Consider the following 27974-nt stretch of genomic DNA (forward strand, 5'->3'; position numbering starts at 1 on the left):
ATCGCGTAACAGTGTTTGTAAGTGCGGTTTGTTTCACTCTATTGTATTGTTAAACGACGCACTTTTTAGGATATTTACGGTAAATACCAACGTGGACCAATAGGAAGTTGAATGGCTGACGCATCATTGGTTAACGCTTTAGGTCTGGCGGTGAAAAACTGGAAAAGGGCAACCTGCTATTCTGTAACCTCCTGTACTCATTGTGTTATATCTTTTTTTGTTTATTTATAAGCTCAGGTGGACATGTATACAAATATATTTATAGCTCATACTACGCTGAAAAATATTTGTTATTCAGAGCTGATTATAGATTCAAATAAAGCTTCCTGAAAGATTTATTGAAAAATTTCTTCCTTTAACTTGAATTGTTTCAAAAGGTTCTGCGTGTACCTACCTCATGAATATGAAGAAATCCTGCATGCTGTCCTTATTGAGGCATGCTGCAAGAAATACAGAAATATCAACAAACATTTCAACATTTTTTAAGTTCTCCATGTCAGTAAACAAGTGCTTTAATCACGTGGAAAGCAAAAAGAATGCTATTCTTGTATAACAGATTTATTGACACTAAGCTGTACTGTAAACAGAAATAAGCTGTGGACTTTGTGTACTTAATATTTCAGTCATTACAATTCACTGTCCTTTATGAGTTTACCATGGTGACAGTGTATTTTCACAACCCTTTTGAGCTAATAAGGGCTATTCAAAGCAAACAGCCATAGCTAGAATGATTCCATGGAGAAAGCTGGATGGTGTATCATCAGTTTTCATTATCAGAACAAACCACTGTGTTTACATGTGTGCACATCCCCTGGCTTCACCGTCCTGGTGAATCCATCTGCTCACGTATGTTTTGACTGATTGTCGCCAATTTGCCAAGACCAGAAGTAAGCACAGAACAATAAGCTATCGCTGTTATCATATGGTAACCTAAAGACATTTTTGTTACCTGAAGTAAAAATAAAAACTTGACTTTAGAAAAAAGAAAGAAATAGAAACAGTATTTTTACTTAAAACAGAAAGAAAAACAAGAGGAAAATAAAATAAAAATTCACAGGAAATGCCTTTGTCCAACACAAGCAGGAGACTGTTGAACACCTAGGTTACCGTCTCTACGCGACTGAGCCAAAAGTCAAAAATCTAAAAACAAAAACACTTAAAAGTACAAAACTAAAATTATTCCGTTACCAAATAACCCCTTTATTTCATTGAGCAAAGGAGGTCAAATTATTTATCAACATAATGCCTTGGTACCCACGCTAAACCCATCCAACATGCCTCCATAAAATTCATGAGTGCACAATATTGTTAATACAGTGAGTATGGAAAATACAGCCACTCTTACTTGAACACGAGAGTACAAACAAGAATCAATAATGATGGCGTCCACTTTCTGATTATATCATATACGACTACTTCTATTACAATAGATGTAACATTCACAATGTTGTTAGCTTATGGCATGTTAAACTTGTTCAGTGATTGATCTCCCATATCAAAAACTATCAGGTTGGCATACATAACTTTCTTAAAAGGCAGTAGCTCAGTGTTCAATTCTAGCAGTAGAGACTATAAAAAGAAAGCATGTTATATCTGAGTCTAATGGTAAACATAGTCATGTCTATATCTTTATTGTAAATATCTGACATTGAGACAACAATGTAAGAAAAGTGTTTTGTAAAATTTCAAATTGTCAGACACAAGGCAGAGTAGTGAAACAGTTCTGCTTCATTAAAAACTACACATATGGAGAAACAAAAAGTTATTTGTCAAACAATAAAACTTGATGCAAAAACATTAACATTTGACAGATTCAAGCTTGACAATGGAGCCCTCAGTTCTTGGAGGTATTGTAGCATTGTCAAGCAGTAGTGTGTCCATGTCGTCACTGCTACTTGGGCATTTTCTCATCTTTCTCCGGGTATTTGCTTGCAACATTGATGCCATTTCAACAACTGGATGCTGGCTGCGGGTGCTGTTGAATTATTAGCCAGTCCCTTCCCAAAGTAAGTGTAAACAGTTCAGCCATTAAGACCGTTTTAAATTAGAAATCATTGAGGGATTTTGGGGGCAAGGGGGGTGATTTTCATAACAGGTCTCCCAGGCTCTCACAAGTCCAGTATTAGGACACAGAGGAGATTGGGTTAAGAGGAGAACCCATTTGTGTTAGCACTTTGTCTAGCCACTGAAGGGGCCCATGCAGGTGCACTTCGATCCAGCAGGGGGTGCTGGTGACATCCTGTCGATGATACTCTGCTCCCCAGCCCTGTGGGGGGGGGGGGGAAAACAAAAGGTACACCATATTACACAATGACAGTGACTGATGATGTTTGCGCTTATTAAATCAAGCAAAAGTGTGGCTGGTATTGTTTTCACCATACCTCTGTGTGTGTGTGTGTGTTAGTCTCATCATGACTTAATGCAGACTAGAGAAATCTACTGTAACAGAAACTACCAAATAGGTGTACTTCTTAGAGTACTTCGGTAGGTTGTTTGTTTGTTTTTTGACTTTGTTATAGCAAAAACAAAGTCAGGTTTTGAAACGCTTGTGGTCTGACTCACGATTAGTGAGGAATCAAGAAATTACCGAGAACGTCTTCATTCGACTTGTGTACAGCATGAAACCCTTACCTTGACAAAGCTCATCCTAATGGTACACATCTTGGTAAGCTCATAGACGGCCTCAAAGCCATGGTTAACCGACTGAGCCAGAAGTTGAGCAAACTCTTGGTTGTTGAAAATCTTCAGGCTACATCCACTGGGGATCTTGCACACAGTGGTAGGGTGGAAGCCGTGGTGGTAATTACAGTTACGACTCTGAACAAAAATGCTGGTGTCGCTGAGGCACTCCGCATACACCTCCCCTCCCACATAGTACAGGTGCACTCCTGGACGACAAACAAATGTAAGTGTAAGAACATTTAATCACAATCATTTCCTTATTTCCTGCTCTTACTGGGGTTATTAGTCATACCTTTGCCAATGTGTCTGCGGGTGTTCTCGATTGTGGAGTTGCGGTTGACGTTGGACAGCAGTCCGAGGCAGAAGCGGTTTTTGTTGTTTGAGGGGTCAGTGAAGCCATCCACGAGCACACTGGTGGATGAAGCGTGGTAAGCCTCTCCGACACGATTGTTAAGTTCATAGTAGACAATAGAGCACCAGTGACTGGGCTCCTCATACTCCACTGGCTGCACATCTGGAAAAAATAGGTCAGATCAACAGATGTCGAACACGGATTAAAATGAATTCAGACAATCCAGACAGTACACGACTGAGTGGTTAAATAAACTACGAGATTTATTAATTATTACGGTTAAAGAGGAAAAGTGTAACCAGGAGCAAAGCTCTGTTCACCCAACTCATTTAAAACTACATTCAAAGAGATTACCTCAAGTAGCTCTAAAAGACCAGACATAACATATGGTCTACACCAACAGTCTGGGCAGAGATCACACAAGTTTAAATAAATCCAAAGCTGTCGTATCCTTCCTATTTCTGTAGTACAATGATGTGATACTCCCTAGAGGCTCTAATTTAGTCAACCTACATAGACTCACTTACTCCTCTCTTCAGCTCTCATAAACCAATTACTGCTGGTAGACATGAAGTGTAGCGATACTTGTGCTTCAGTAAAATGTTGTTATACAGAGATTTTCAAGCACCAGGTAAATCTCAGTAATGTGTGAACTGTTTTTGGCACGGGCCTGAAAAATGTCAAAGCCCTGCATATCAGCTTAAAAAGGTTGTTAAAACACCTTTTAAATGTGGGGATTGCAAAACACCGACAGAGTCAATAGTCCAAGTGATATTAAAACATCTTTTCCTAAATATAACCATGAATGTAACAGAGAGCTGCTTCGCACTTATCGAAGAACAGTGTTCTGTTAAAAGAGTCACCAAAGGACTTGAAACTGTTATGTTTAAGTTTAAGCATAATAGCTTATCATAAATAGGGGATCATGACAGCACATTGGGCAACACGTTTGATTTGGTAGACTCGTACCGCAGCTGCCCTTCCTCACTTATCTGGGTCTCAAACAGAAGAACTTTGACACATTTCACAAATGGGTTAACCACTACAACTGAAAGATATAAACCAGGTTTAATGGAAGAATGTGTAAAAAGTGTCCCATAAACTAAAACGGAGACAGCAGTACTTTGATTTGAAGAAAAGAAATGAGGAAGAAACAAGACCTTTGTAAATTAAACTCTGTTCATAATTCTAACAGCTAGTTAAGGAGGAAAGGAAACTTATACATGAAGCTGAGATATACCCACAAGTTTGGTATATTCTTGCTACTGTCAGTATAACTGTGAGCACATCTCACCTCCTCTGGCAATGCTCTGTGGTACCAGGCTGCTGTTCGTTTCCATGGACTGGGGCTCCTGGCCGATCGGCTCATCAGGGGGCATGTAGGCCGGTGGTGGGGTGTCAGCTGAGACATTAAGAGAGAAGTTAGTGGAACCAGTTGCTGCTGCTGACAAATGCACTCTCTCTCTCTCACGCACACAAAATCCCCTTAGACACTCCTTACAACAATCATGACAAGATCTGTACCCCGGAAATGGTGTCAGATTACACACATCCCTCATTTGCTAAGCCACATGCTAACCCATTCCCGACAGATGCAACATGAGCTTTTCAAGCCCTTATTGAGGCATACAGGAAACAAAACATCTACTTAAAACTGCAATAAGGACATTTCACTGGATCATGATGCTTGTCAGCATTCAAAAAGCCAACCAAAGCTTTGCAGGACAAATAACTTAAATCCTAAATTGCTGTTAAAAACAAAAACAAACAAAACAAAAAAAAAAAAAAAAAAAAACCCTTTTGCCAGACTGCCTTCAATCACTGGATGTGTCAGCAGAGCTGGAGTGAAGCAGAGTCTAGGCTAAGAGCATCAGTGCTGGTGGATGGAACTGGATTCACCTGGCTACATCATTTGTTTTTTTCGCCATACAACTGTAAACACACTTTTTTTTCCCCTTGCATTATGCAACTTGAAAAACAGAAATCCTGAGAGACCAGTGTTTATCAAAAGACAGACATTTGTTGGCTACATGACAGTGACAATTCAGAAAAACAATGGTTTGGCAACTTTCCCAGGGTCAGGTGGAGGAGTGTATTTGGTGTACCTGGGAGTTGGAATGGACTTGAGGGCCCCGAACTGGCAGGAGAGTTTGGATAAGTACCAGAGCTGGCTGGAGAAGGAGGATATGGAGAGTTGGGAGAAATGGAAAAAGAGCTGCCGCCACCTCCACCTCCTCCACTGCTGCCACCCCCATTGTGCGGCTGTTGGAAGGACTCTGGATAGGTGGCATTCAGGGGCATGTGTGGCTCGTTGTGGGTGAGGTTACGGAACTGTACCAGCAAGCTGTGCTGTGGGTTGAACTCGCTGTGCCGTGGTACCAGGACAGGAGGAAGCACTGGATGGAAGAAGAAAAATGAATTAAACAAATGTGCTGAAAAAAGAAACTGTGCACACATGATGTATCACATGTGGAATTCACAATTAATGAAATCTACATTTTTAAGGAGTAGGGCAAGTCCAAAACAATTAAAATTTATGTGAAAATAATTAAAACCGGAAAGCAGCATAGATTATTCTTGTAGAAGCTGAAAATACCTAATGTGTAGAACACTGTATTTGTATATGCTGAGATCATTATAGTATTTTAATATGATGATATGATTTTAATAATGCTACTATCAAAATAACTCTGAAGGAATTCCAACCTGTATGCTGAAATAGAGATGACTGAACAACAACAGTGAGTCTTGAAATGTTATTTTTAGACCTTGATACATAAGAACAATATGTCCTTCACATTTAATTTTACCCTTAAAAAGGATTGAAGGTTTCCCTTTGCAAGATATTACTCTGACTTTAAGAGTCCAGGCTCCAAGGCTGAAAAACAGTCTTCTCACCGACAAGTGATCTGCATCCTTGAACCGGTCAATACAGACCTTGCAATCCTGAACCAGTGTAGTATCAAAAAGCCAGTATCTTTAGGGTCATCCATGAGTGTATAAGTGTATATGATGGGGTGTGGGAGAAAAGGGGGAAGGGGGGGGTTAAGTGATGTGAAACTGCTGGGAGTTTAGTCTGAGTGGTTTATGCGTTTAGTACACTGCTTTCTGATGCCACACCCAATCTGGAATGCCTGAGGCATATAATCTAATAAGACTCCCAGAGCTAGTGATATTGATTTTCTGTGAAATGGAGGGGGCGGGCAGAAAAGGCCCGTGTGATGACAGCCTCCTGACCTTTGTAGATTTGTTTACCAGCTCTACAGTTTAGTCAGAGCTCTGAGAGATGTGCACAGTTCTAAACTGCTTTAATCCATCTTGTATTTGAAAGTTAAAAGGCAAAAAGCAAAACGAAACAATAGGCTAGAACTGTTAGAAACACTGCAAATAAACCAATTATGTGATGACTATGCCTCACAGAACATAGGTTTAATCGTATATACACCAACCATTACATGTCTGTTTAAATATAAAAGCTAAGGTTGATTAAACAGAACCTGTTTAAGGTGAGAAAAATTACATACCAGGGCTCTCCACTCTCTTGTAATGATATGGGTTTATGCACACCTCCTTCTGTTTGGAGCCAAACGGATACTCGCAAATGTCCAGAGGCTTGAGCTCATGGTGGGACTGTAGATCCGGCCAGCGCCACACTCTGCAGTAGATAACATGAGGAAGACCCTTCCTGTGGGAAACCTGCAGCCGGCCGTCCAGTGATCTTGGAATGGTAACACACTTGCTGGGCTGTCCAGGGCAGCTCAGCGCTTTCTCCAGGTCTTCCATGGCACCCTTCTTCTTCTTCAACTTTTTCACAAGTGCATCAACTGCCTTTTCTGCCCATTTCTCTTCCTCGTCTCCCTGTTTCCAGCCGAGCAGGCGCCTGACTGTCGGACTTGTGAAGGAGAACAAACTAGACATGGAAGTCATTCTGCAAGTTGTAGTGTAGGTAAAAGAGAGGAACTTTCCTTCGCGATGACACTAAGCCTATGCAAGGGGGCCAAAAATCAGCCGGTAGGTAATCTCCAAAGAACGTTATTAACCCAACACGGTCTGTGAGTGTGTGATCAACAAAAGAAGTTGCTTGAGTGGGTAATATAAGTGTGCAAGTATGAAAAGCCAACACCGATGAGGGGTGGGGTGAGGGGAGAGGAGAGGAGACTTTAGCCTTGTCTGACCAAGGACAGGAAGCAGGGGAGGGACAGGAGTGAGCAAGCAGGACGCAGCTGCTGCTGCTCAGGAAGGGCCCTCCAGCAAGCTGTCCGGAGTTGGGTCACTACCACTGATGGAGGGCGGGTGGGGGTGGGGGGGTGTAGTCTGTAGGAGCTCAAATCAGGACTTATGTTGAACTGATGCACTGCAGCAGGCCTCACTGGTGCAAGTCTGACACACGTCTTATAAGGAAGTGATCATTTCTTGAGAACTCCCAATGCGCTTTTGGCTAACTTCATTCAAATCACCCACAGTCAGGGTTTCCTCTGTCAGCCTTCTGCAAAACAAAAGATCAGAGAAAGATGAAGAACACATGTAAAGTTTGAAATTACTGTTATCTAGATGAACAAGCAAGCCTTTCTAAACATTTATAGCAACTGTTACAGTTTTTTTGTTTAATGACATGAAACAGTCTTTATGGCAACCCACTTAGAGAAGCACTATTCTCGATCCATGGGGTGGGGGTTTGGGAATTCAAGAAAGCCCTTTGTGCTATTTTTGATCTGACACATTTCCACAGAAACGCCACCATCACTACTTAGATGACTCAGTTATGTGAAACGTGTTCCATCTCAAACTTGAGATCAATCATGCACATGGAAAACACTTAACAGCCATATGGCCTAAAATGCATCTAACATGATCATTTGTCACACAACAAGCAATTCTGCAGAAAGGCAGCTACAGAGTGCTCAAGGCCAACTCCCCATTTTAACAAAATAAGGAAAGTAGTTTGGATCGGGACCAAAATTTAATGAGTTCTTTTTAAAGTGCCATCTCTTCAATTTCAGGACATTCTGCTTTTTGTGGACTCATGCTTACAAGCAGACACACAGCTGTGATCACACTGGCAGAGGAAAGAGCAGAATAGACGCTACATTCAGACTAACAATGATTGCTGAACTGACTGGTACAAGCTATGCCACAACAGGTAAAAACTCTTAAGGCAGCATGTGGAGAATCTACTTTAAAAAAAAAATAAATAAAAAATAAAAAAAAAAATCTGTTTTTTGCCTAGTGAAATCTCAGCCAATTTTTGAACTTCTTTTCAAATAAATAATGTGACAGTTGAGACAAAATACTGACCTCTCTCTTCAGTATTTGCACTGGGAGGGGGGAAGCAAAACTAAGAGTTGCTGATTACCCCTCACTACTGATGCACTGCACCTTTTTCCTCAGACTGCTCTAGAGATGTTGAGGAGTTCAGGCAATTATGACATATAACACTTCAATCCACTTCATACAGACAGAGCAGACAGAGGGTCAACACATGCAGCCTGCAGCAGCAGCTGTTTGGGGGCCTGTGAAACTGGCCTTAGTCAAAAAGGATGTAACCACAAAGAGCTGCTTCCTCCCTCATCCCATCTCTGCCCAATCCCTCCCTTCCAGCTAACAGCTGTCCAACAGCACTGCACCCACTCCCATTGCTCATTGTTCTCCACACTCATGAAAGCAGAGAGAAACATCCTAAAGCAGGACACACACACACACTGAAAGAAAAAAAACAAAAAAACAACCCATATCAACCTGTAAATGTTGGGAGCTTTTCTGGAAGTCACCAGGCCACATTAAAGCAGTTCTTCCTACATGTGGATAGGCCTTTTTCAGATTCCAAGTGATACACAAGTTCATGGTTCAGTTAGTAAAGACAAGTAATCAATTTACACATCCAAACTTGTGGATAAACATGCTGTAGCTACAACGACTACATTAAATAAGATTTCTCATGCCAATCCTTCAGATAAAGCTGGGATTTTCAAAAGACAAACAGTTCATGCCAATAGCTTATTCTCTGTGTCAAATCACTCTCGACTAAAGTATGTTTAACCAGATCCAGACAGATATCAGTGGGCTGATATTGGCCTATCACAGATTTATCTGTAGTTTACAGTACTGGCATGTTAATAACAACACCATCGGTTTCCATTTTTATTACAACTAGTTCCATGTGCGTGCACGAGAAGAATAGCAACAGATACATCTACACCAAGATTCCCCCCCCCCTTTTTTTTAAAAACACCCCCAAAATACTATCCACTATCAGTTAGGGTGCTATGTATTTTACAACACCACATTTTGACAAGTACTTATTTGTTAACCCTCAGTAAAGGTGGCTTACATTCTTACAAAAATAACCATGAGTTTACTCTTTGTGGAACCAATTTAGTATGACAGGGATTGCTTGCCAGATATATAAAAACTATTAAAGGGCAAAAACGCAAAACAAAACACTACAACACCACACCACTGGGATTTCTTAACTAGTTATTCCCAAGTCGAGTTTCATTTCCCCAAGCATAAAATACCTTTTTAAATAGCCTAATATAACAACCAAAGGTTAAGACTTGTGTTAATCATGGAAACAGAGACTCACTGTCATTACATCATGTGGATCAGTTGTGTTTAAACGGGTAGTAAAATCGTCAAAGGCCCTCTATGAACCAGGGAAAACCCTTTATGAATCACAGAAAATATATAGGTCATAAACATATGTACATGGATAAAAAATTTTTTTTGAAAATACCATCTCCAAGCATGGCGGGAAACAATGAGATGTACTTTAATAATAGGAAGTGCACCCCAGACGCTTCTCAAATCGTTGATAGATGTTCATCAGTTTGGGCTGCTCTGGATTACACGCCTGAGAAATTCCTTTAATCCCGTTTAAAAGATGTCTACACAAAACGCACTGAGCAAGCAAAACAAAAAGACAAAAAAAACCCTCCAAAAAACTGGAAAACCTGACAACACTACTTTGTTTAACAGCGTGTAATCCGTCTTTAACGCTTGTCAAACATGAAGTAACACGGAACAGACAATATGGAAGGACGATTCAGTACACCCCCCCACCACCACCACCCCAACCAGAGAAAGAGAGAAAAGGCATTCAGAAAGACGCATCTAATTATACACAGACCCCAGAAACAGCAATAAAAATAGCTTTTAGTACTGCTCCAAGTGCTCCACGAAAATACACACAGTCACAATATAACATAATATCCCACTGGCATTAGCCAACTCTGGTATGTAGCAACTTGATGTAAGTAGCATCGAGATTTTGCTAACTAGCTTAGCTTGCTTTCACAGAACACATCTTGTTTAGCGTGAAGTTTTTAATTAAACACCTCGTAACAACCATCCACGTAAGAGTATACCATAATCGTTTTATCATCAAGTATAACTTGGGGAGTCATCGTATTCAGCCTCTTAGTAGTTTGACAACGTTTACTTCAGCCTTCCTCCTCTTCCTCCATTCCAGAAACTTTTTGAACTTCTCACAACTGAAGCTAAGCTATGTTAGCTGTTAGCCAAGCCCTCCGAGGGGAACGGAGCGCCGAGCCTCTCTGTGTCCTGCTGATGTAGCTCCCTGGAGTTCAAGTCTACTCTCTTATTTCAACCGTTAAATAACCACATACCTTTCAACAATGCGTGCGAATCATGACAGTGACCTTTCTTGCAAACATTTAGCCCGTAATCCCAACTTTTGTATAAATTTCTTTCGTTTTCAGAGCCCCTTCGTTCCGTCTCTCCGTGCCATGTCCTCCAGATCCTGGAGTGAAATAGTCTGGGAAGGCGGAGTAAATATCGCTCCGCTGTCCTAACAAACTAGTGCTCGCTTTGGCGTTACAGTCGGTGAAGATTTCGTTTCTTACTGCAAAGACACTAAACATTAACACTAGTTTTAAACAGCTTTTAATATACTACTAAGCATGACCCACAATCGCTTACTTCTCGAAAAAAAATCAGGTCACTTTTCTCGAGTATAGGTCAGATTGTTCCAAGTGAGCTAACTTTTCTCCATCTTGACATTTGCGACCCGAATATCGAAAATATAACGTTAAATGATACGCCGGCAGCTAAAAACGTATAAGAAATGAAAGTGAAACGTTTCCATTTATTCTTTTCTGCTTTTGATGTTTAAGTGATTGAAGCTGGACGTCTTACGGTGGTCGTGCTGCGGCTCTGGAACGTCTCACAAGTTGCTGGCTCCACTCAGTCTGGAGGGCTGCGGTTTGTTGTGTATTGTTGTCCTTTGTAGTCACTTGTTCGACACTTCGCCAGCCCTCGCGATGTTAACCCTTTGAACTCGAGGAATCAAAACAGAACTAAATATTCCACGACGATTCCCGTAGACGAACCGCTACTTTCTCACAGGACAGTGTCGAAGCTGCGGATTCTTCATTCAGTCTGCGGACTCCGAATGAAATGCAGTGCGCGTGCTCTGCCGCTAGCGAGCACCCGACAACCTCACGAGGAATATCACAGCCTGCTGGTTTGCTTTTCCCGATTCCTTCCTCCCATCCCATTGGGATAGCCACTTCAACAAAGAAGTGTTCAAGTGAGTTAACCAGACCTACAGCATTTATAAATAAAAACATATATGTATTTTTTAAAGGTGGATTAATACTTTTCTTCACAAACTAAAATAACTTTATCATTTGCTGATTGTCAGGCTGAGATTTAATGGGAAATAAATCACAGTAGTTTCTGGGATTTCTTTTATATAAGATTCAAGAGTGAGCATCAGTGACCTTCAGTGGGCCAGCTGGGCAGCCAAGTCTGAAGTCACCTGTCTATGAGTTGTATCAAAGTGTTACAGGAAACACTATAGCAGTGGGTTTGGGGACCACTTTATTTTGTTGCTGACATCACTGCTCTCAGACAAAACACAACATGCTACATACCATCCAGACAAGATTACAGGCTGCCCATAAGAATCTGTCATGCAACTCTGTAATCCTTTGCATGAGGAAAAATGACACACTCCTTCCTCCTTCGGGCTCTGTAAACGTGTCCCTTCTGGCTGTAAGTTATGTGTTCAAACGTGACCAGTGGAACGATCATATTTATTTTTATAATGTAACACAGTGGGATTTGGTAATCCCACTGTCGAACGGTTGCCGCAATGCAGCTTGGAGTTTACATTGGTCTAATTAAATATTCACAGCGGATGGTGACGTGAGCTCAGTCTGGAAATCACACTTACACTTAAGCTTGTGTATCAAAATGCAAGATATTCAAGAATCAAATACATTATTCTTATGTATGTATTCCCTTAATGCTTTCAAGGCAACTTCTGTGGGGAAATTCCACCTGCAAATCATCATTGTGTAATGCTATTGATCCTTTGCAGGAGGAAAACTACTACTGACACTATTACAGTTCATGTCATTCAGGTGTACAAAGCTTTCTTTGTTCCATTAAAGGGGATATATTCAGTTTTTTTTCTATTTTCTTATAAATATACACTTTTCGGAGATTTTGGTCCATACTGGCATATAGACATGAAAGTTAGTGGAGATTGGCTGGCTGCACATCTATGACTAGAAGCTCCCGTTCTGTTACATCCCAAAGGTGCTCTACTGGAAAGAGTTCTGGTGACTGTGGAGGCCGTTTGAGCACAGTGAACTCATTGTCATGTGAAACCAGATTTGAGTTTTGTGACATGATGCACTGTCCTACTGGAAGGAGCCATCAGAAGATGGGTAAAGGAATGGATATGGTCAGGAACTATACTCGGGTACGTTGTACCACGGCACGGCAAAAAGTGTGTCAAGAAAGTATCCTCCACACCATTAGACCCAGCTGTCTTAAGCGTTGATACGAGGCAGGATGGATCCGTGATTTAGTGTAGTTTCATGTAGTTGGCGTCTGAACTTGCCATCCAAATATTACAGCAGAAATTGTGACTCATCAGACCAGGCAACAATTTTAGCGAGACTGTGTGAATTATAACCTCAGTTCCTTGTTCCTAGCTGACAGGAGTAGCACCAGTTGTGGTCTTCTGCTGCTGTAGCCCATCTGCTTCAAAGCTGGGCATGTTGTGTGTTCAGAGATGCTCTTCTGTATACCTTGGTGGTAATTTGAGTTGCCGGCCATTCTCCTCTGATGCCAATAAGACATTTTCACCCAGAGAACTGCTGCTCACTGGATTTTCCCAGCGGTTTCTGAAATACTCAGAGCAGCCCATGTGGCACCAACAATGATGGCATGTTCAAAGACACTTAAATAATTTTTCTTCCCTGTTCTGATGTTCCATTTGAACTTCAGAAGGTTCTCTTGACCATGTTTGACTATGATGGTCTATTAGACATGGTCAAAGCTTGAAACAATTAGGTCAGATTAAATTAAAGTATTCCCTTCAAGGCAAAGGTTCAGGCTTCAGACAGTTTTTCAGCCCTTTGTGATGTAATAGAGAGATGTTCCTAATGGTGCGGTCACGCCAAGCAAAGTTTTAGCTTGGCGTGATTATATGAAAAAGTCTATACAATGAGGCAAACTGAAATAAATTTGCACAGCTGTTGGCCATACAGGTAACTCTATGATAGCACAAGTTAAAACACTTTAGCTCTGGTGAAAAATGTTCTCTACCCTGTGTTACGAAAAACCATCAGCTGGGATTTTCCCATGGACTGCAGATTCTCTTCTGACGCCACCAACAGTCAAAATGTCACTGTAACTAGACAGTTACCAGTTGTACTCCCTTCTTGTCCTGGTGGCTGTCAGGGGCAAATATTTTCAGGTTTCCAACAAAACAGACTTCACAGGAGCAAGTAAACCTAAACTTTGCTTTGCAGTTGGTGCGAGTGCTGTTTAAACCTTTTTGTGAGGGGCAGCCAATCATAAGAAAGCTGGCTTGTGATAGCAGCTAAACTGATGGGCTGCACCAACTGAAATAATGATGATTTTTTTGAAACTGGGAATCATGCAAAGTCATTCTAGTAGTCTCCAACAATAGATAAAAATAAATAAATAAATGGAGCACAATAGATCAGCTTCATGGACAGACAGGAGATTACAGATATACAGGTTGTATTTTTCTTATCAATAGGAAGTCTCACTGTTCAGTTAACTGGCTTTCCACTCCTTTTGTGGTTATAAAAACTTTTTGTAGTTTTTGCTAAGCCATCATCCGTGTGGTTCACTCAGAGGTCAGCTGTCAGTGCAAGCAGTTTGATTGACAGGTGATCAAACAGGTTAAGTATACACTGTTCAGGTAGTATGCATTTATACAATATCTGTGGGTGATGAGCCAGTCTTTTGAACTGAACAAGCACGTAGTGTTGACATAGTTTTGAGCTGAACCCTTATGTGTCACACTGTTCTCTTTGACTGCCCGCCTATTGTGCCCGTCACAGTCAGCTACACAAATCCTCTTCCACCTCCTTCAAAAATAAAATTGCACAATGCATCACTTCCTGTTCACCAAAGTTTTTTTTTTTTTTTTTTTTAAACACCAAGCCAATGTCAGGCACATCGTGTTCAGAACAGCAAGCGAGTAACATATTCATGAACTGACGGGAAGCTGAATCACAGCTGTGTTTGAAAACAAACAGCAGTAAACTTGGTGGTCGGCCTCAAGACACCAAGGTGATTTTTGATTGGTTGGAGAAATCAACCTGTCCTGAATTTAGTCACACGCAAGACGACTGAGACCCGAAGAGTCGGTTGCTGCAATATTAGAGAGCTAGAAAGAATGCCGCCTGTGGATGGCTGGGAGCAACCATTCAAGGAAAAAATAAATAAAAAAAATACTGTACCGTGTGAAGCCATCACTAGCATCAATTTCTCCATGCACATAGTAAAAATGCTAGGTTATGTTTCAGCCAGCTACTTCAAATTGCTCTTTTTAAATCTACTTTAATTTTTTTTAAAGAAAGTAAAACTCAGTTGTGCAATCAAGAGATACAAATATTCACCATAAAATGAGTAGGTTTATTGGTTGTTCGTCCTTAAATGGATACCAACTTTTATAAAATGATTTGCTGTTTTGTGGGTAAGTTTAGGTATCAATCAAGCCACTGACAGTGGTGGCTAAACAGTGCAGCATTAAAGAGAGACGAAGCCCCAACCCAGGTCATGGTACATCCATTCAGCCTCCACGTACGGTCTATGTTAAAGGGGATCTTTTATGCTTTCATATGCGTGTGTTGCAAATAACGAGGCCATCTGTGCAGGTAATCACTATGAGCCAAAAACGTCAGAGCTCTAAATGTTACGAATGCACAATGCTATTGTACAGGATGTATCAAAAAAGAATAATCCCATTTTAAAGTGCTTTCATTTGATGTTCACAGGAAACAATCTAAACATGTACCATTTAGAAAGAGGGCATTCGTGAGTTTCACTTGGTTCCCGGTTGGTAGCATAACAACAGCAGTGGCTGCAGTGACTGCAGACATACCCACAGAAGTAGGGGGGCAAGTTTGACTTTCTCATGGACATAAGGCGTGTGTCTGGCGTGGGGATGCATTGAGCAGTTGTGAGCATTGTGTGTCAAATTTTACATTCAGCCATGCATTTTAAAGATTTAATTTTCTACATGTCCATTACTTTTAAAAATATAGCTTTTGGAAATCAGATGACTCTTTTGATACACCCTGTTCTCTTAATTATGTATAATGTCAGAAGTGGATCGCCCTAATATGGTTAGGTCATTTAAACAGGTCTGGCCGACACACTGTTCAAATCTTCCATTTACGAGAGTCAGCCAATCAGAAGATAGTGAGCTTGATGAGACAGCGGCCTTAAAGGGGGAGGGCCAAAAGTAAAAATTTAGAGCATAAAAGGTCCCCTTTAAATTTTGCAAACAACTTCTGTGTAGCCTCTCACTTACTACTTTGGTTTGTACTTTTGATTTTTTTTTTTGCCAGAAACATTCAAACATTCTGCCAGAGTCAAGTGTCAAGATTACTTTAAAAATGACAGATTACAAACTCAGTTGGTCTGTAGTTAATGTACCTGAAGCTCGGGACTTTCTTTCCCCCCATGATTTTATTTTTTCCCTTTATACTCAGAGTGACAAAGAATCAATTTTTGTTCTTTTTAAACAGAAATTTACAGTGAGGAGTCAAATATGCTATACTCACAGCAAAACATAACACTGGGGAAACAAAAGGAAACAATATATTATACCACACTCAAATATTAGGAAGGAAAATTAACCAGTGTCTCGTGTACACACTTTGACAGCAGTGCAAGTCAGTGGATCAGGTTCATTTCGGTAAAATCTTCTAAGATCTGAATCGACAAAAATCAACACATTGCAGGTGCACGCAGTACGCCGATTCAAACTAATTAAAACTGATTAATGTGAAAAGCTATTGTCCCGACTCCCGTTCAACAACATGTGACAGGTTAAGATAAGAAGAAAAAGTAACGAAGAACAATTAAAGCCCCTTCCTTAATCAAAGCAGCACTGGATCACCGACGCTAACACCACAGAACGTTTTTGGGTTTGATCTTTTTCGTTCAATTTCAAAATATTGCTTTCAATGATTTCCCCTCATATCACTAAAAAGTTCAAATTTCATAAGAGCTAAACACTCAGACCTGATTTGTCTCCTTCAGTAGGTTTAGGTGAAGGATGCCTCCTGTTATACTCTGTAATGATTTCACTGTGCTTCAGAGCAAATATTCACACGATACTTGGAAAAGCCTGAATGTTGTTACAAAGTTACAGTTCGAGAAGTTTTTTTTTCTGTATTTGATTAGCATCATGACACAGTTTCATATGGGGGCTCTCAATTACAAGAAAGGAGGCTTATGACTTCAGCCGAGGGTCACCACGATGAGCTCAGCTTTTTGTCAGAGTGCATGCACTGACCTCATATTGTGCATGCCTTTTTTTTTGTGAGCGCTCACGGCTGACATGCAGTGTTCACCTGTGCTGTCTCGTATAGCCTGCTCCACTGATTCACTGAGAGATGGTTTAATCTTTCCTTCAGCAACCTTCCAGTGGAATTCACCTCCCAATCATGCATCAAAGTAAAGAACAGACGGATTTTCTTTTTTCCCCTAATTTAAACTGCTTTTGTGCTTCTGTGGATTTTTTCTCCCTACATGTAAAGAGATCCAAGAATAAACCAGCCTTTTCCCCACTGAGGTGCTGAGTGAGGTGTTGGCCTCAGCACTGCACTTGGTCCCCAGGTACTGTTTGACTGTTCGCTGCTGCTAAATAGTTAGCATAGGTCAAATGCAAAGAACAAATTAGCCTGCTGGGATTTTAAAAGTACCTTTATAAATGATCCAGAATGACTACTTTACCCACAGACAGTGGGTAAAGTAGTCCAATGACCAATGTGTAGATTTTCCTGCACAATTACTTCACGCGCAAGCACTGAAATGTGTCCAGTTACACCAGTCAGTATACTGGAGGGTCAATCTGCTAATATAATAACATTTCACGCCCGGTTGGTTGGTGATGAATTGGTTTGTATATGATCACCTGGGTGCGTTAGATAAAAAGCACTTGTTGAACAATGTGTAAGACGGTTGTGGATACAACTGATCAGTTACAATTCATTAAATGGTCGTCTAGTTTAGCAAATGAAGGCACTGAAAAAATGAGTCTGATAAACGTCACCACACTGTTCTGTAGTGCAGAGGTACACACATGTTCCTGCAGTATCACAGTTTCGTGACAGTATGAAGAGCATGTAAGGAACGACATTTCCACTTCATGAGGCAAAAAAGCTGGTGAGCCTTGACGTGAGGAGGCGGGCCGCTAATGTCTCCTTTGGTGCTGGACACTATCTGTCTTGGTTGTCCGACCTGAGGCCGCAGTCCGAGGAGTCCTCAGAGGGAGTGTCTAGGACAGGATTGACAAACCCTTCGAATTCTGCAGTGTCCTCTGGGTGGGTGCTCACAAAATCATTCTCCCACTCCAGTGCGGTGGAGTCCTCGGAGGCTGAGGTCGGCCCGCTGTTCATTTGCTTGCTGCCTGGCCTCAGGGCTGCGCGCAAGATGTCCTCCTCCGTTCGAGACCTCTCCCACACTGGAAGCGCGCGATTGATTCCTACAACGCAGAGACATGAGGTTTGATTCTGACAGAAGAGCAGTAACTGATGTCAAACAGCAGAAGGTCCACAGTGGAAGTCATAAACCGTATATATTACATAAGTGTGTTGCCTTGAAACGTACACAGGCAAAGACTGGATATAAATGACAGATGTAGCAGCAGAGAAATGAAAACAAAAGAGCAAAATATTTTTCCAAATAAATTAAAATACTCTTGGAATTCTATGAACAAGAGGGCTCATCACATGCATCACTATCCTAATCAAACTTTTCAACTTCAGTCAGAATGTTCTTACCTTCCTCATCTTCCCACTCCAGATCTAGTGAGGTACCGTCATCGTTGGTGGAGCGGGTCTTGGTGGTGAAATCCCAGCTGCACTCCGTGTTTGGAGTCACCACATTTGTGTCAGACGGGAGTCCTGGGAACAAACAGAAAGCATGTAAACCTGACCTCTCATGAATATATACTCGCAATGTACAACAAAATGATTATCAAAATGTATCTCGATACAGCCGGCAGTCGGTTTTTGTAGTTTCAACAAGTCGCAGAGGTCCTCCGAGCAACCGCAGCTCATTCTTCTTTGGCAAATCTCTCAAGTTCCTCCAGATTTAATGGTCCTTTAGCGTGGACGCTGGTCTTCAGTTCACCCGACAGATTTTTAAGGCAATGCTTTTGTGCAGCCCAGTCAGTAAGTGAACTTACTGACTGGGCTGTAAGTGAACAGTCAGTAAGTGAACTTACTGACTGTTCACTGACTGGAGGTAGTTCTTCACCAGGAGCGACATGTTTTGGGTCGTTGTTGTGTTTGAAGATAAAGAGACGACCCAGACCCAGGTTTGTTTCTGACTGCTCGAGGTTTTCTTTTAAAATCTTCACGTATCCTCCTTTCTTCATGATCCTCCCACCACCGTGCTTCACTGTGGGGACGATGTCCTTTGAGTTGTAGAACTCTCACTTCTTTCTCTAAACATCAGCAAAGTGTCTGTGGCCAAAGAGCTGTAGCTTTATCTCCTCTGACCAGATGACGCTCTTCTAGTGTGGATTATCTATCCCCAGGTTGTTCTTAGCACACCTCAGTCTGGCTTGAAGGCGCGTCTTCTGCAGAAGGTTTTCCTGGTCTCTAACCTCGCCGCTCATTCCTGTGCAGGGCTCTAGTGATTGTCTCCTTCAGACTACTATTTCAAACTTGGCTAAGTCATTCACGGGTGTCTTGGCAGTTGTTCTGGGGTCTTTAGAAACATCTCTCGCCATTTTTCTTACTAGTCTTTTGCTTCCCACCGCTGCCAGGCGTGTTCTGTACTGTGTGTCTGTCTTTACATTTCTTGATGATACTCCTCACTCTAGTTCCTGACACTTGGAAACACTGTGATAACTTTGTATATCCTTCTTCTGTTTTTTCTTTTTTCTTCTTCTGTCAATTCTTTTTCTCAAGTCTAAGCTGATTTGTTTTGTAGGCTTTTTTTTGTATCATGCTTTCTCAAGTAACAGCTCGAACCCTCCCTCAGGTTTTTATACTGTGTATAAATTGAAGCTAGCACTCAGTGTTAACTTGATTTTACAAGCTTTGAGCATTAAAGTCACAGTTAAGGCAGAATAACAAGGTCACAACCCCGGTCACTTTTGTTTAAAAAAAAAAAAAATTTCATACATTGTGTACAAACAGAAATAACTAATGCTTTCTAAAGAAAACTAGTATGTTTAGATACTCTATGTTTCTCTGCTCTGTTAAAAAAAGCACCTGAGAAGAGGTTGACAAAATTTAAATTTCATATAGATGGTTCACTCACTGTTGCTCCTGAAAGCTTCTGACTGGGCTTTAACATTTTGGAGGTAGGCATCAAAATCTTCCCCAGAGGTTTGTCTGAAACCAAAGAGAATAAGACATATTTAGCAGCAGTAAAGCACAGGAATCCCTCCAGTCCAGCGTACTTTCATTATTTCTGCTGCTTTCATGTGCAGTGAAAACGAATGAAGTATTTACTACAGAGACTGGACAGCTTGCAGCACTAAAATCTGCTCTGCAGTCTACACACTGTCTGGCTGTAGCAGCAAATTCATGTGCACTTCATTACACAGATGTGTGTTTTGAACCTCCACAAAAAACAACAACTAAAAAGACATGGTATAAGACTTTTCCAGGCAAATTCAGCCATAAATGTTAATGACTAAACAGTCGATTAGCCAGAGGCTGCAAGTTCTGGTTTTCCAGTCTTTCTTCAACAAACACACCATTACTTAAATCCTCCTGCAGAGTCCCATGACCCGAGTTTGTCCTCAGCTCAACAACTACGCCGTTGTCTAATGAACTTAACTGACTCACTTTCTTTGCTGGGTTTCACCGCCGGAGCCATCTGCTTTCCCCCGTGTCCTCTGGGCAGACAGCTGCTGACAAAAACACCACAGATCAACTAAAAAGATAATCTCATTAGAAATTTCACAGGATTGAAATACACACTGGATTCATTTGAAAGCCATTAACAATTTTGGCATTATCAAGGAAAAATGTGATCATACATTTTTGAACAGATGAAGAAGAAAAAGAAAAATAAGCAACACCAAAGGAGCAGTGGAATGTGACCACAGACAAATGGCAGTCCTGGTAGTTGTCCTTTTTTTCTTTAGATCAGCGGTCCCCAACCTTTTCTGCACCACGGACCGGTTTATGTCCGGCAATATTTTCACGGACTGGCCTTTAAGGTGTCGCGGATAAATACAACAAAATAAAACCAGTAACGGTACCAAAAAGAAGAAGATTTATTCATAACATACAGGAAAAGACCCAGGGAAACCGAGTTAATGATAAAAACAACAAAAAAATAATGATAAAAACCCTGAAAACCATAAATTTCACATCAAGCCTCTTGCAGCCCGGTACCAAACGACTCACGGACCGGCGCGGGGGTTGGGGACCGCTGCTTAAATCACATGAACAGAAGAGTACATATGAAACCACCATAGTGGCCAAAATTCCTGCTTGATTATTGCTACATGCCAACAGTCTAGTTTCTCTTTGTAAAAATGTGCCTGCAGGGACTGTAATCACTGTAAATATCAGCCCTTTTATGGACCTTTTTTCTTCTTTCCCTGCTTGACCTTAGAAATAAAGCCCATATCCAGATTTATATCCACTGGCACCTTTGCCTCTCTGCTGTAACGCAAATAAACTCCTCCTAGTTTATTTTGCTCGCTTTGCCAACAAGGTTCCTGCAGCATTTCAAAACCCAGCCTCAACTAATGACAAATAGGAGCAAACAATGCTGGAAAGATACGCTTGGACTTTGCTATACATGGAATAACTACTACTTGCCGTACTATTCAGCACGTCACTACCTGAAGTGCGTCAGAGAAAACAACCTAATTCACACATGTACACAGCAAAATCTCCAGTGTTAAATTAACACTACAGAGTGTCTATGTGTCCACACTGTTGAGTGTTAAATGAACACTTTTGACAGTGTTGTATTTTTAAAAGTAACCTAGTCAGTTTTCAAGATTTACAATGAATAAAACAGAGCAGTGCTGATTTTCTGAACACTGGAAAATAACTCAAAATGTTAGAAATATTCCAGTGTTAGAAAATCAGCACTGCTCAGTTTAATTCATTGTAAATCTTGAAAACTGACTAGGTTACTTTTAAAAATACAACACTGTCAAAAGTGTTCATTTAACACTCAACAGTGTGGACACATATAGACACTCTGTAGTGTTAATTTAACACTGGAGATTTTGCTGTGTACATGTCCTGTACAGGATTTCTGCCTGACAACAGCTGACAGCAACCCCCTACGGTCCCACCATTATTAAATGACCCCCCCCCCCCCCAGCAACCAAAGCAAGCTCATTTATTTACTGCAGTTAGTAATTTTAGGTTAAGTCTTCTTGCTGCTTTATTATATGTAGTTGAGATCTACTATGCAATAACATATATATATATTTTGGCAATTTTTCAACTTTTTCTACTCTAATGTATCTGGTTGTGCTAATTTCTTCCCCGGAGCCGTCAGACTCCTCAACACTCAGTAACTGGACTGACACACACACACACACACACACACACACACACACACACACACACACACACACACACACACCTCAAGCTACTTTGTGCACAATGCTGAGTCTTTTGCACAACCCACTGTCATTGTTGCACTTTTCTATTGCACAGTCTGTATCGCTCTGTTCTGTCTGGTGTTGCAGTTTCTTTGTTTTGGGGTTTTTGCCATTTTGCACACTTTTCTTGCGCTCTTTATGTAGTCCTGTGTTGATTGTCTGTTATATGTCATATGTAGCGCCATGGTCTTGGAGGAACGTTGTCTCACTTCACTGTACCACTGCACTTAGTTGACATGACTATAAAGCCACTTGACTTGACTTGAAAAGGAGAAATGGCCACATTATGCTGTGACCTTAGTGCCCCCTAGTGTTTCAGGCCCTGTAAATCCATGCAAAAGCAAAAGGATAACAACAAGTGGCAACTAAACTTACAGGCTTTTCTTTTTTTTTTCCTGTATGAGTCTTGAACTATCCTTCTCCAAATTTAACAGCCGACCTGCAGCAAAGTTAGGGAAACATAAGACCTATGTTTCCTTGGTTTTAATGTCAGATTCTTCAAGGATTTCAATGATCCACGGGAAGTCAACAATCTCAAGCAAAGACAAACAGTACACTTCCATGAGCAGACAACAGTGATGAAGGCTGAACAGAGAAAGGTGGACTAGTGCAAAAATAATCACTGTGAGCTGAAATTAAGACTGGCTACTACTTTTCCTCCTGCCTGGCTGCTCCATCTTCAACATCTTTTGTCCAAAACATCCACTGTCCCTCCCCTGCACATTTCCAAACCATCTCAGCCTTGCATCTGCACCCGAGCTGTCCCTCTGATGTACTCATTTCTAATTTTGTCCATCCTGATCCTGGCAGAAACCTCAACACCTCCAGCTCGGCCTCCTGTCACTTTGTCAGTGCCACTGTCTCCAAACCGTACATCACAGCAGGTCTCACCATCTTGTAAACCTTCCCTTTCACCCTTGCTGCTATACATCTGTCACAAATCACCTCTGACACTCGTCTCTACCTGCTCCACCCTTCTTCACCTCTCGTGTGCTTTGAATGGTTGACCCCAGGTATTAGAACTCATCCACCTTCACTTCCTCTGCTTCTTGAATCTTCAGCTTTGTATCTGCCTCCCTCTCATTCATAAACATGTATTCTGTCTCGCTTCATACCTCCACCTCTCCAGACTCTCTTCATAGATTACAATGCCATCTGCATTCCTACTGTGGTTATATCAAGGACACAAGTCCCACCCACCAGTCAACAATAAGAAGGATTGAATTTAGGGCTTATTTCACTAAGGCCCAGTAAAAGACAAATATTGTGACTTATATAAAGTTATTGTATTTCTGGTCAAGAAGAAAAATAGAGCTGGAAATGAGCATCATAGGTCCCCTTTAAAAATACATTTAAAAAAACAAAACAGAAAATGGAAATCCTGGGAGGTCTCTGCACAGAGGGGCCAGCAGCTTAGAGGAGGAGGAGGTGCTTTAGCCGAGCAGTAAGGTAAAGAAGGCAGCGCTCAGTACCCCCTCACCTCCTTCAATTTTCGTTCACGTGCCAGCCTGGCGGCCTCACGCTGGGCAGCATTTCTAGCCTCCTCTTCTAGCCTCAACTTCTCCTCTTGTGCCTCTAACTGAGCAGAAATAATGAAATGAAACAAACAAGGAAAAGAAAAAAATTTAAAAAACAGAACAGAAAATTACAAAAACAGAAAAAACAATGCAGCAAATTAAAGGTAAGCCAAAATAAGTCAACAAACACAAAATGAAACCATGAGGGCTGTTAAATCTTGACATGGACAGGTGGCCTCACCTCGGCTCGCAGCTTTTGGTCTAAGAGGATCTGTTTGTCTGAGATGGCAGCGTAGCGGTGCTCTTTGAGGTTCTTGATCTCATCATCACTGATGGGCCTGGTGGAATAACGAGAACACATATTACTGTTTTTGTTTTCTTTTTTCACGCCAGACATTATTAGCTTTTTCTATACATCTGAGCAGGATCTCTTACCTCGGGCAGGGCTGTGGGCTCTCAGCCTGCAACGCAACATACACAACATACATTTTAGCAGATAGCTCTGAAATCCACTAAGAAATGCATCTACCCTGCTGCACTGACTCAAGAAGTGCTACTCTGGGACTGAGCGGAGAGTAATCGAGTTACTCTCTGGGAGGAAAAATGGATGACTCCCATATCACAGGGATGGCCACATCACATCGTTTTCTATCCATCATGAGCTGAGCACGGCAATCATGGTCTGATCCAAGGAGCATAATCCAGCTTTTAATTAGAAAACAGCACTTTTTTTTTTCACAGACGTATTTAGCTCGTAAAATCTAAACTTACCTCATCACTTTCTACCAGATTCTCAAACTGAAAAAAAGAAATAAATAAAAAGCACAGTTAGACTCGTAGCATTAGCTTAAACAGTCAGTATTAAGAAAGGTTCAAATAAATAAATAAAGTACACACTTCGATTGTGTAATGCTCCCCTGTGGTGCTGCTGCGGAAGTATTTTGACCTGCAGGAAAAATTAGGAGAAAAAAAATACATTTCAGACAGCAGGGGTACCAAACATAAGGCCTGGGGACCAGAATCGGCCCAGTTCCAAGTTCCAGTTTTTTTCCCACTATGTACTTTAAATTTTTATTTTTAACAAGCTCAGAAAACCCCCCAACAATTTTTGTGAATTAATGTGAATTGTTCTGTTTTAGTTGCAATTACTACAATAACTTTATTTTCTTTAATTTTATACATTTATTCAAGATTAAACATTTCTGTCATTTACTACAGCAGCATTTCGTTATCATGTAGAAAAACTGAGACATGCTAGACGTACTATTAAAACTGCAACTTTCTTCTTATATTAAATGGGAATAATTTTGTAGTTAAACATCTTTGCAGTGACAGAAAGGGCTGTTTCACTGGTTTGGCCCACAGTGTAAAATGACTTTGACATCCCTGATCTAGAGTATAATGAATGGGAAAATATAAATTAGCTTCAGCACTTTTCACTTTCCTGTCTCTTCTTCATATTGTTAAAAATATATACCAAGTCTGTTTCTGATGCTTAATTTTCAAAATAAAATAAAAAAATTCAAAATAAAAGACCCAGTGTAAACTAAATACCTATTTCTTGAAACTCCCTTGGTCTGATACAAAGCCTTGTGAATGTCTTAAAATAATGCTAGGGACCAATTTGCATGGTATTAATTTGATGTTTGAATCCACAATGCCAGAGTTATGGCATCATAAACCGGGAACAGGGGCTTCATAAAGGAAATGAAGTTAAAAAAAAGCATGAACCTATAGCCAAATCTCAAAGCGATGGAGCTCTACAGGCAAGTTTTTTCTGTTCCACCAGTTTCATGGAAGAAGAGTCAGCTGTACGTAGGTGAACAGATATTAGCATAAACAAAATCTATGAACTTTGTATTGTGAAATTTCCCACATAAATATTGATCTGTCACTGTCAGGCCTGTGAAACAGGAAACAGGTTGTTGAGTGTTGGCTGTACAGTTTGTGTTCAACTGTAGTCTGAATCCATTATTTTGTGTGACTTTTGGGTGGTGCTGAGTCACCACAGCAAGCAGCTCCACATGTTTGATTTGGAGGAGCTGGATGGCCTTTCTGACCCAACCCACATGAGGACTTGAGGCTAGTTAAATACTTTATGTGGAACAAACTGTACATGAGAAAGCTTTAGTAAACAGATGTAACTTAAACTGAAGCGGCCTGCTAAATGACATCTGTACCAGGAGCCCTGACAGCCTCACCTGCCCTGCATCAAATACTGCCAATTAACATTATTGATTTGAGTTGTGACCTCCATGTTGTGCCATTTATTTAGGATTTACAATAGTCAAACCTAAGAGAGAAAAAAAAATGTTTTTTTTTCTTCTTCATTTTAATGACTGCCAGTGAGAGCGTGACTTAAAATCAGGGGCGGATCTACAGGGGGGCAAGAGGAAGGGGGGCAACTGCCTCCCTGCTGTAGAGCCTCACCCTGCCAGCTTTTCTACTTTAAAAATAATCACCTGTGCTCAACCATTTTAGTCTCATTTATACCTAAAAATTATCTTAGAAGAGATAATGATACAATAAATATTTTAAATATTTATTTAAAATTTTAAAATTTATTTAAAAATATTTAAAATGTTCTAGGTCTGCCCCTGCCTAAAGTCTGTAGACACCTTTGTTGTAATGCCACTTCGGGCCAAGTTACAACTACTACTGTGGTATGATCAATAAAGTGTTAGCGCTACTGTCAGCTCCAGTATATAAATCTATGGATGAAAGTGTGAAAGTGTTGCTGGTAGAGTGAAAGCCTTTCCTCACCTTAACAAAGCACAAGGTAAAGTCAGACTAAAAAGCATCAATTATTTACATTCAACTGGGTGACACAAAAGCCTGAAGCTAAGGCAAATAAACAGGCAATTAATCCCAGCAGCTAGCCAAGCAGCCAAACTGTCCATATATTAGTGATTGTGTGTGAGCTCTCCAGAAGCTCTGTCAGCTGTGCTGTCATTATCAGACCTTAGCTAAGCTACATGTCTACAGCTAAACTCCTGACACTAGGGGTGGGGTCTTGATTCCCACTGGCATTGGCTGACTGCAGGTTACAGACAGTACAGCTAGAGGCTAAACTAGCTGATCCATATCTCTGGTTTACAACATCACCGTCTGTAGTAATAGCATCCCTACACAGCTGCCCAAGTGCTCACAGGCAGACTGCCGTGTCAAACTACCGGCCAACCTCATCAGCAAGCAGATAACACCGCTTCGGGTGATGCTTGCATGCTAGCTAGCTCAGGCAGCTAAAGCTCACAGTTGACTCACCCGCCTCCTCGCTGGATCCTGTTGGTTTCTCTCCTGAAGAGCCCCACACAGTATGCCCAGCAGTTACCCATCGCATTGTCAAATGTTCCTATGGTCCGGCTGCCTATCGCCTGACAGCTGCTGGAGCATTAGCGTTGGCAGCTACATCTCCAAACGTACTCCTCTCGCTCCAGCCACTTCCTCATCCTCCTGTCTTCCTCTCCGGCTGATGACAGAGCACAGATGAAAGTGAAACATCACCACCTGCTGTCCTCTACGTGAAGTTTTCAGAAGGGCCAAAATAAAATCCAAATAAAAAATAAAGAAATAAATAAATGACTCAGTGAGAAAGTAAATGTGCTAGAAAATAATGTATCGCAAATAATATTTTACTATAATGATCATGGGTATGTATTTAATGTTCTCCCACTCCTCCAAGATGCATCAATCAGTCTGAATCAAACCTACTGTATATAAACTGCCGAGGGTACCAGTATCATCAGCATATATAGCTTTTGGGAATATTTTCGATTCATTCATGATTCATTAATTTGTTTGCTATGCGTGAACAGACATTTTTTCATCTGAAAATATACAGTGGTATAATGAAGATTAAAACATAACATGAGAAATTTACATGTGTTTTCATACATGAGCAAAGCAATTAAATTTCACACACCTGGGAAAAACCTACCAGTGTGGTAAGTTTTTGCTAATATATATATAAAATAAATAAATAAATGTAGGTATTCACTTGACAAATTGCTTTTTGAAAGTTAACTTTGTGTTTATTGGCTAGTGTGAATAACTACTATTTTCCCCATATTTTTAATAGCATTTATTCTATGTGGTCTCTATGTTCTCCCTTTTTTCCCACCCAGCTATATGTGAGGCCCTTGCTGAGTCTGATTCTGCTGGGGGTCTCTTCCTGTTAAAAGGGAACCCTTCCTTGGCACCACTGAAGTGCTGCTCATACGGGATTGTCCATGTGACATTACATTCAAACTCTAATATCACATTGACTTCACATAAAGCACCTTTAAACAATTATTTAAAGAAA

The 27974-nt window shown here is 40.9% G+C and overlaps 2 protein-coding genes across 4 annotated transcripts; both read right to left on the minus strand.

Moving 5' to 3' along the window:
• Positions 1 to 540: 540 nt before the first annotated feature.
• Positions 541 to 11471, minus strand: smad5 (SMAD family member 5). Of its 2 annotated transcripts, none has more exons than XM_031749845.2 (7): positions 11189 to 11471; positions 6559 to 7520; positions 5140 to 5430; positions 4329 to 4436; positions 2975 to 3196; positions 2632 to 2888; positions 541 to 2266 (listed from the first exon to the last, which is right to left on the minus strand). In XM_031749845.2, exons 2-7 carry the CDS (start codon positions 6959 to 6961, stop codon positions 2123 to 2125), a joined length of 1425 nt encoding a protein of 474 aa, XP_031605705.1. In that variant the 5' UTR covers positions 6962 to 7520; positions 11189 to 11471; the 3' UTR covers positions 541 to 2122. The 2 variants fall into 2 exon arrangements, with proteins under 2 accessions (XP_031605705.1, XP_031605704.1); XM_031749844.2 differs by lacking the exon at positions 11189 to 11471 and adding an exon at positions 10660 to 10816.
• A 3467-nt stretch (positions 11472 to 14938) lies between these two features.
• ap1ar (adaptor related protein complex 1 associated regulatory protein) lies at positions 14939 to 27181 on the minus strand. 2 transcript variants are annotated; one of them, XM_039615447.1, is made up of 10 exons: positions 26936 to 27181; positions 24569 to 24617; positions 24443 to 24469; positions 24107 to 24132; positions 23913 to 24009; positions 23635 to 23733; positions 20365 to 20429; positions 19832 to 19905; positions 18340 to 18462; positions 14939 to 18041 (listed from the first exon to the last, which is right to left on the minus strand). In XM_039615447.1, the coding sequence occupies exons 1-10, from the start codon at positions 27004 to 27006 to the stop codon at positions 17776 to 17778; spliced, it is 897 nt and encodes a 298-aa protein (XP_039471381.1). In that variant the 5' UTR covers positions 27007 to 27181; the 3' UTR covers positions 14939 to 17775. The 2 variants fall into 2 exon arrangements, with proteins under 2 accessions (XP_039471381.1, XP_031605699.1); XM_031749839.2 differs by having other exon boundaries at positions 20365 to 20426; positions 26936 to 27178.
• Between the last annotated feature and the right edge of the window lie 793 nt (positions 27182 to 27974).

Source organism: Oreochromis aureus, linkage group 2 (assembly GCF_013358895.1).
Source record: "Oreochromis aureus strain Israel breed Guangdong linkage group 2, ZZ_aureus, whole genome shotgun sequence".
NCBI lineage: Eukaryota > Metazoa > Chordata > Actinopteri > Cichliformes > Cichlidae > Oreochromis > Oreochromis aureus.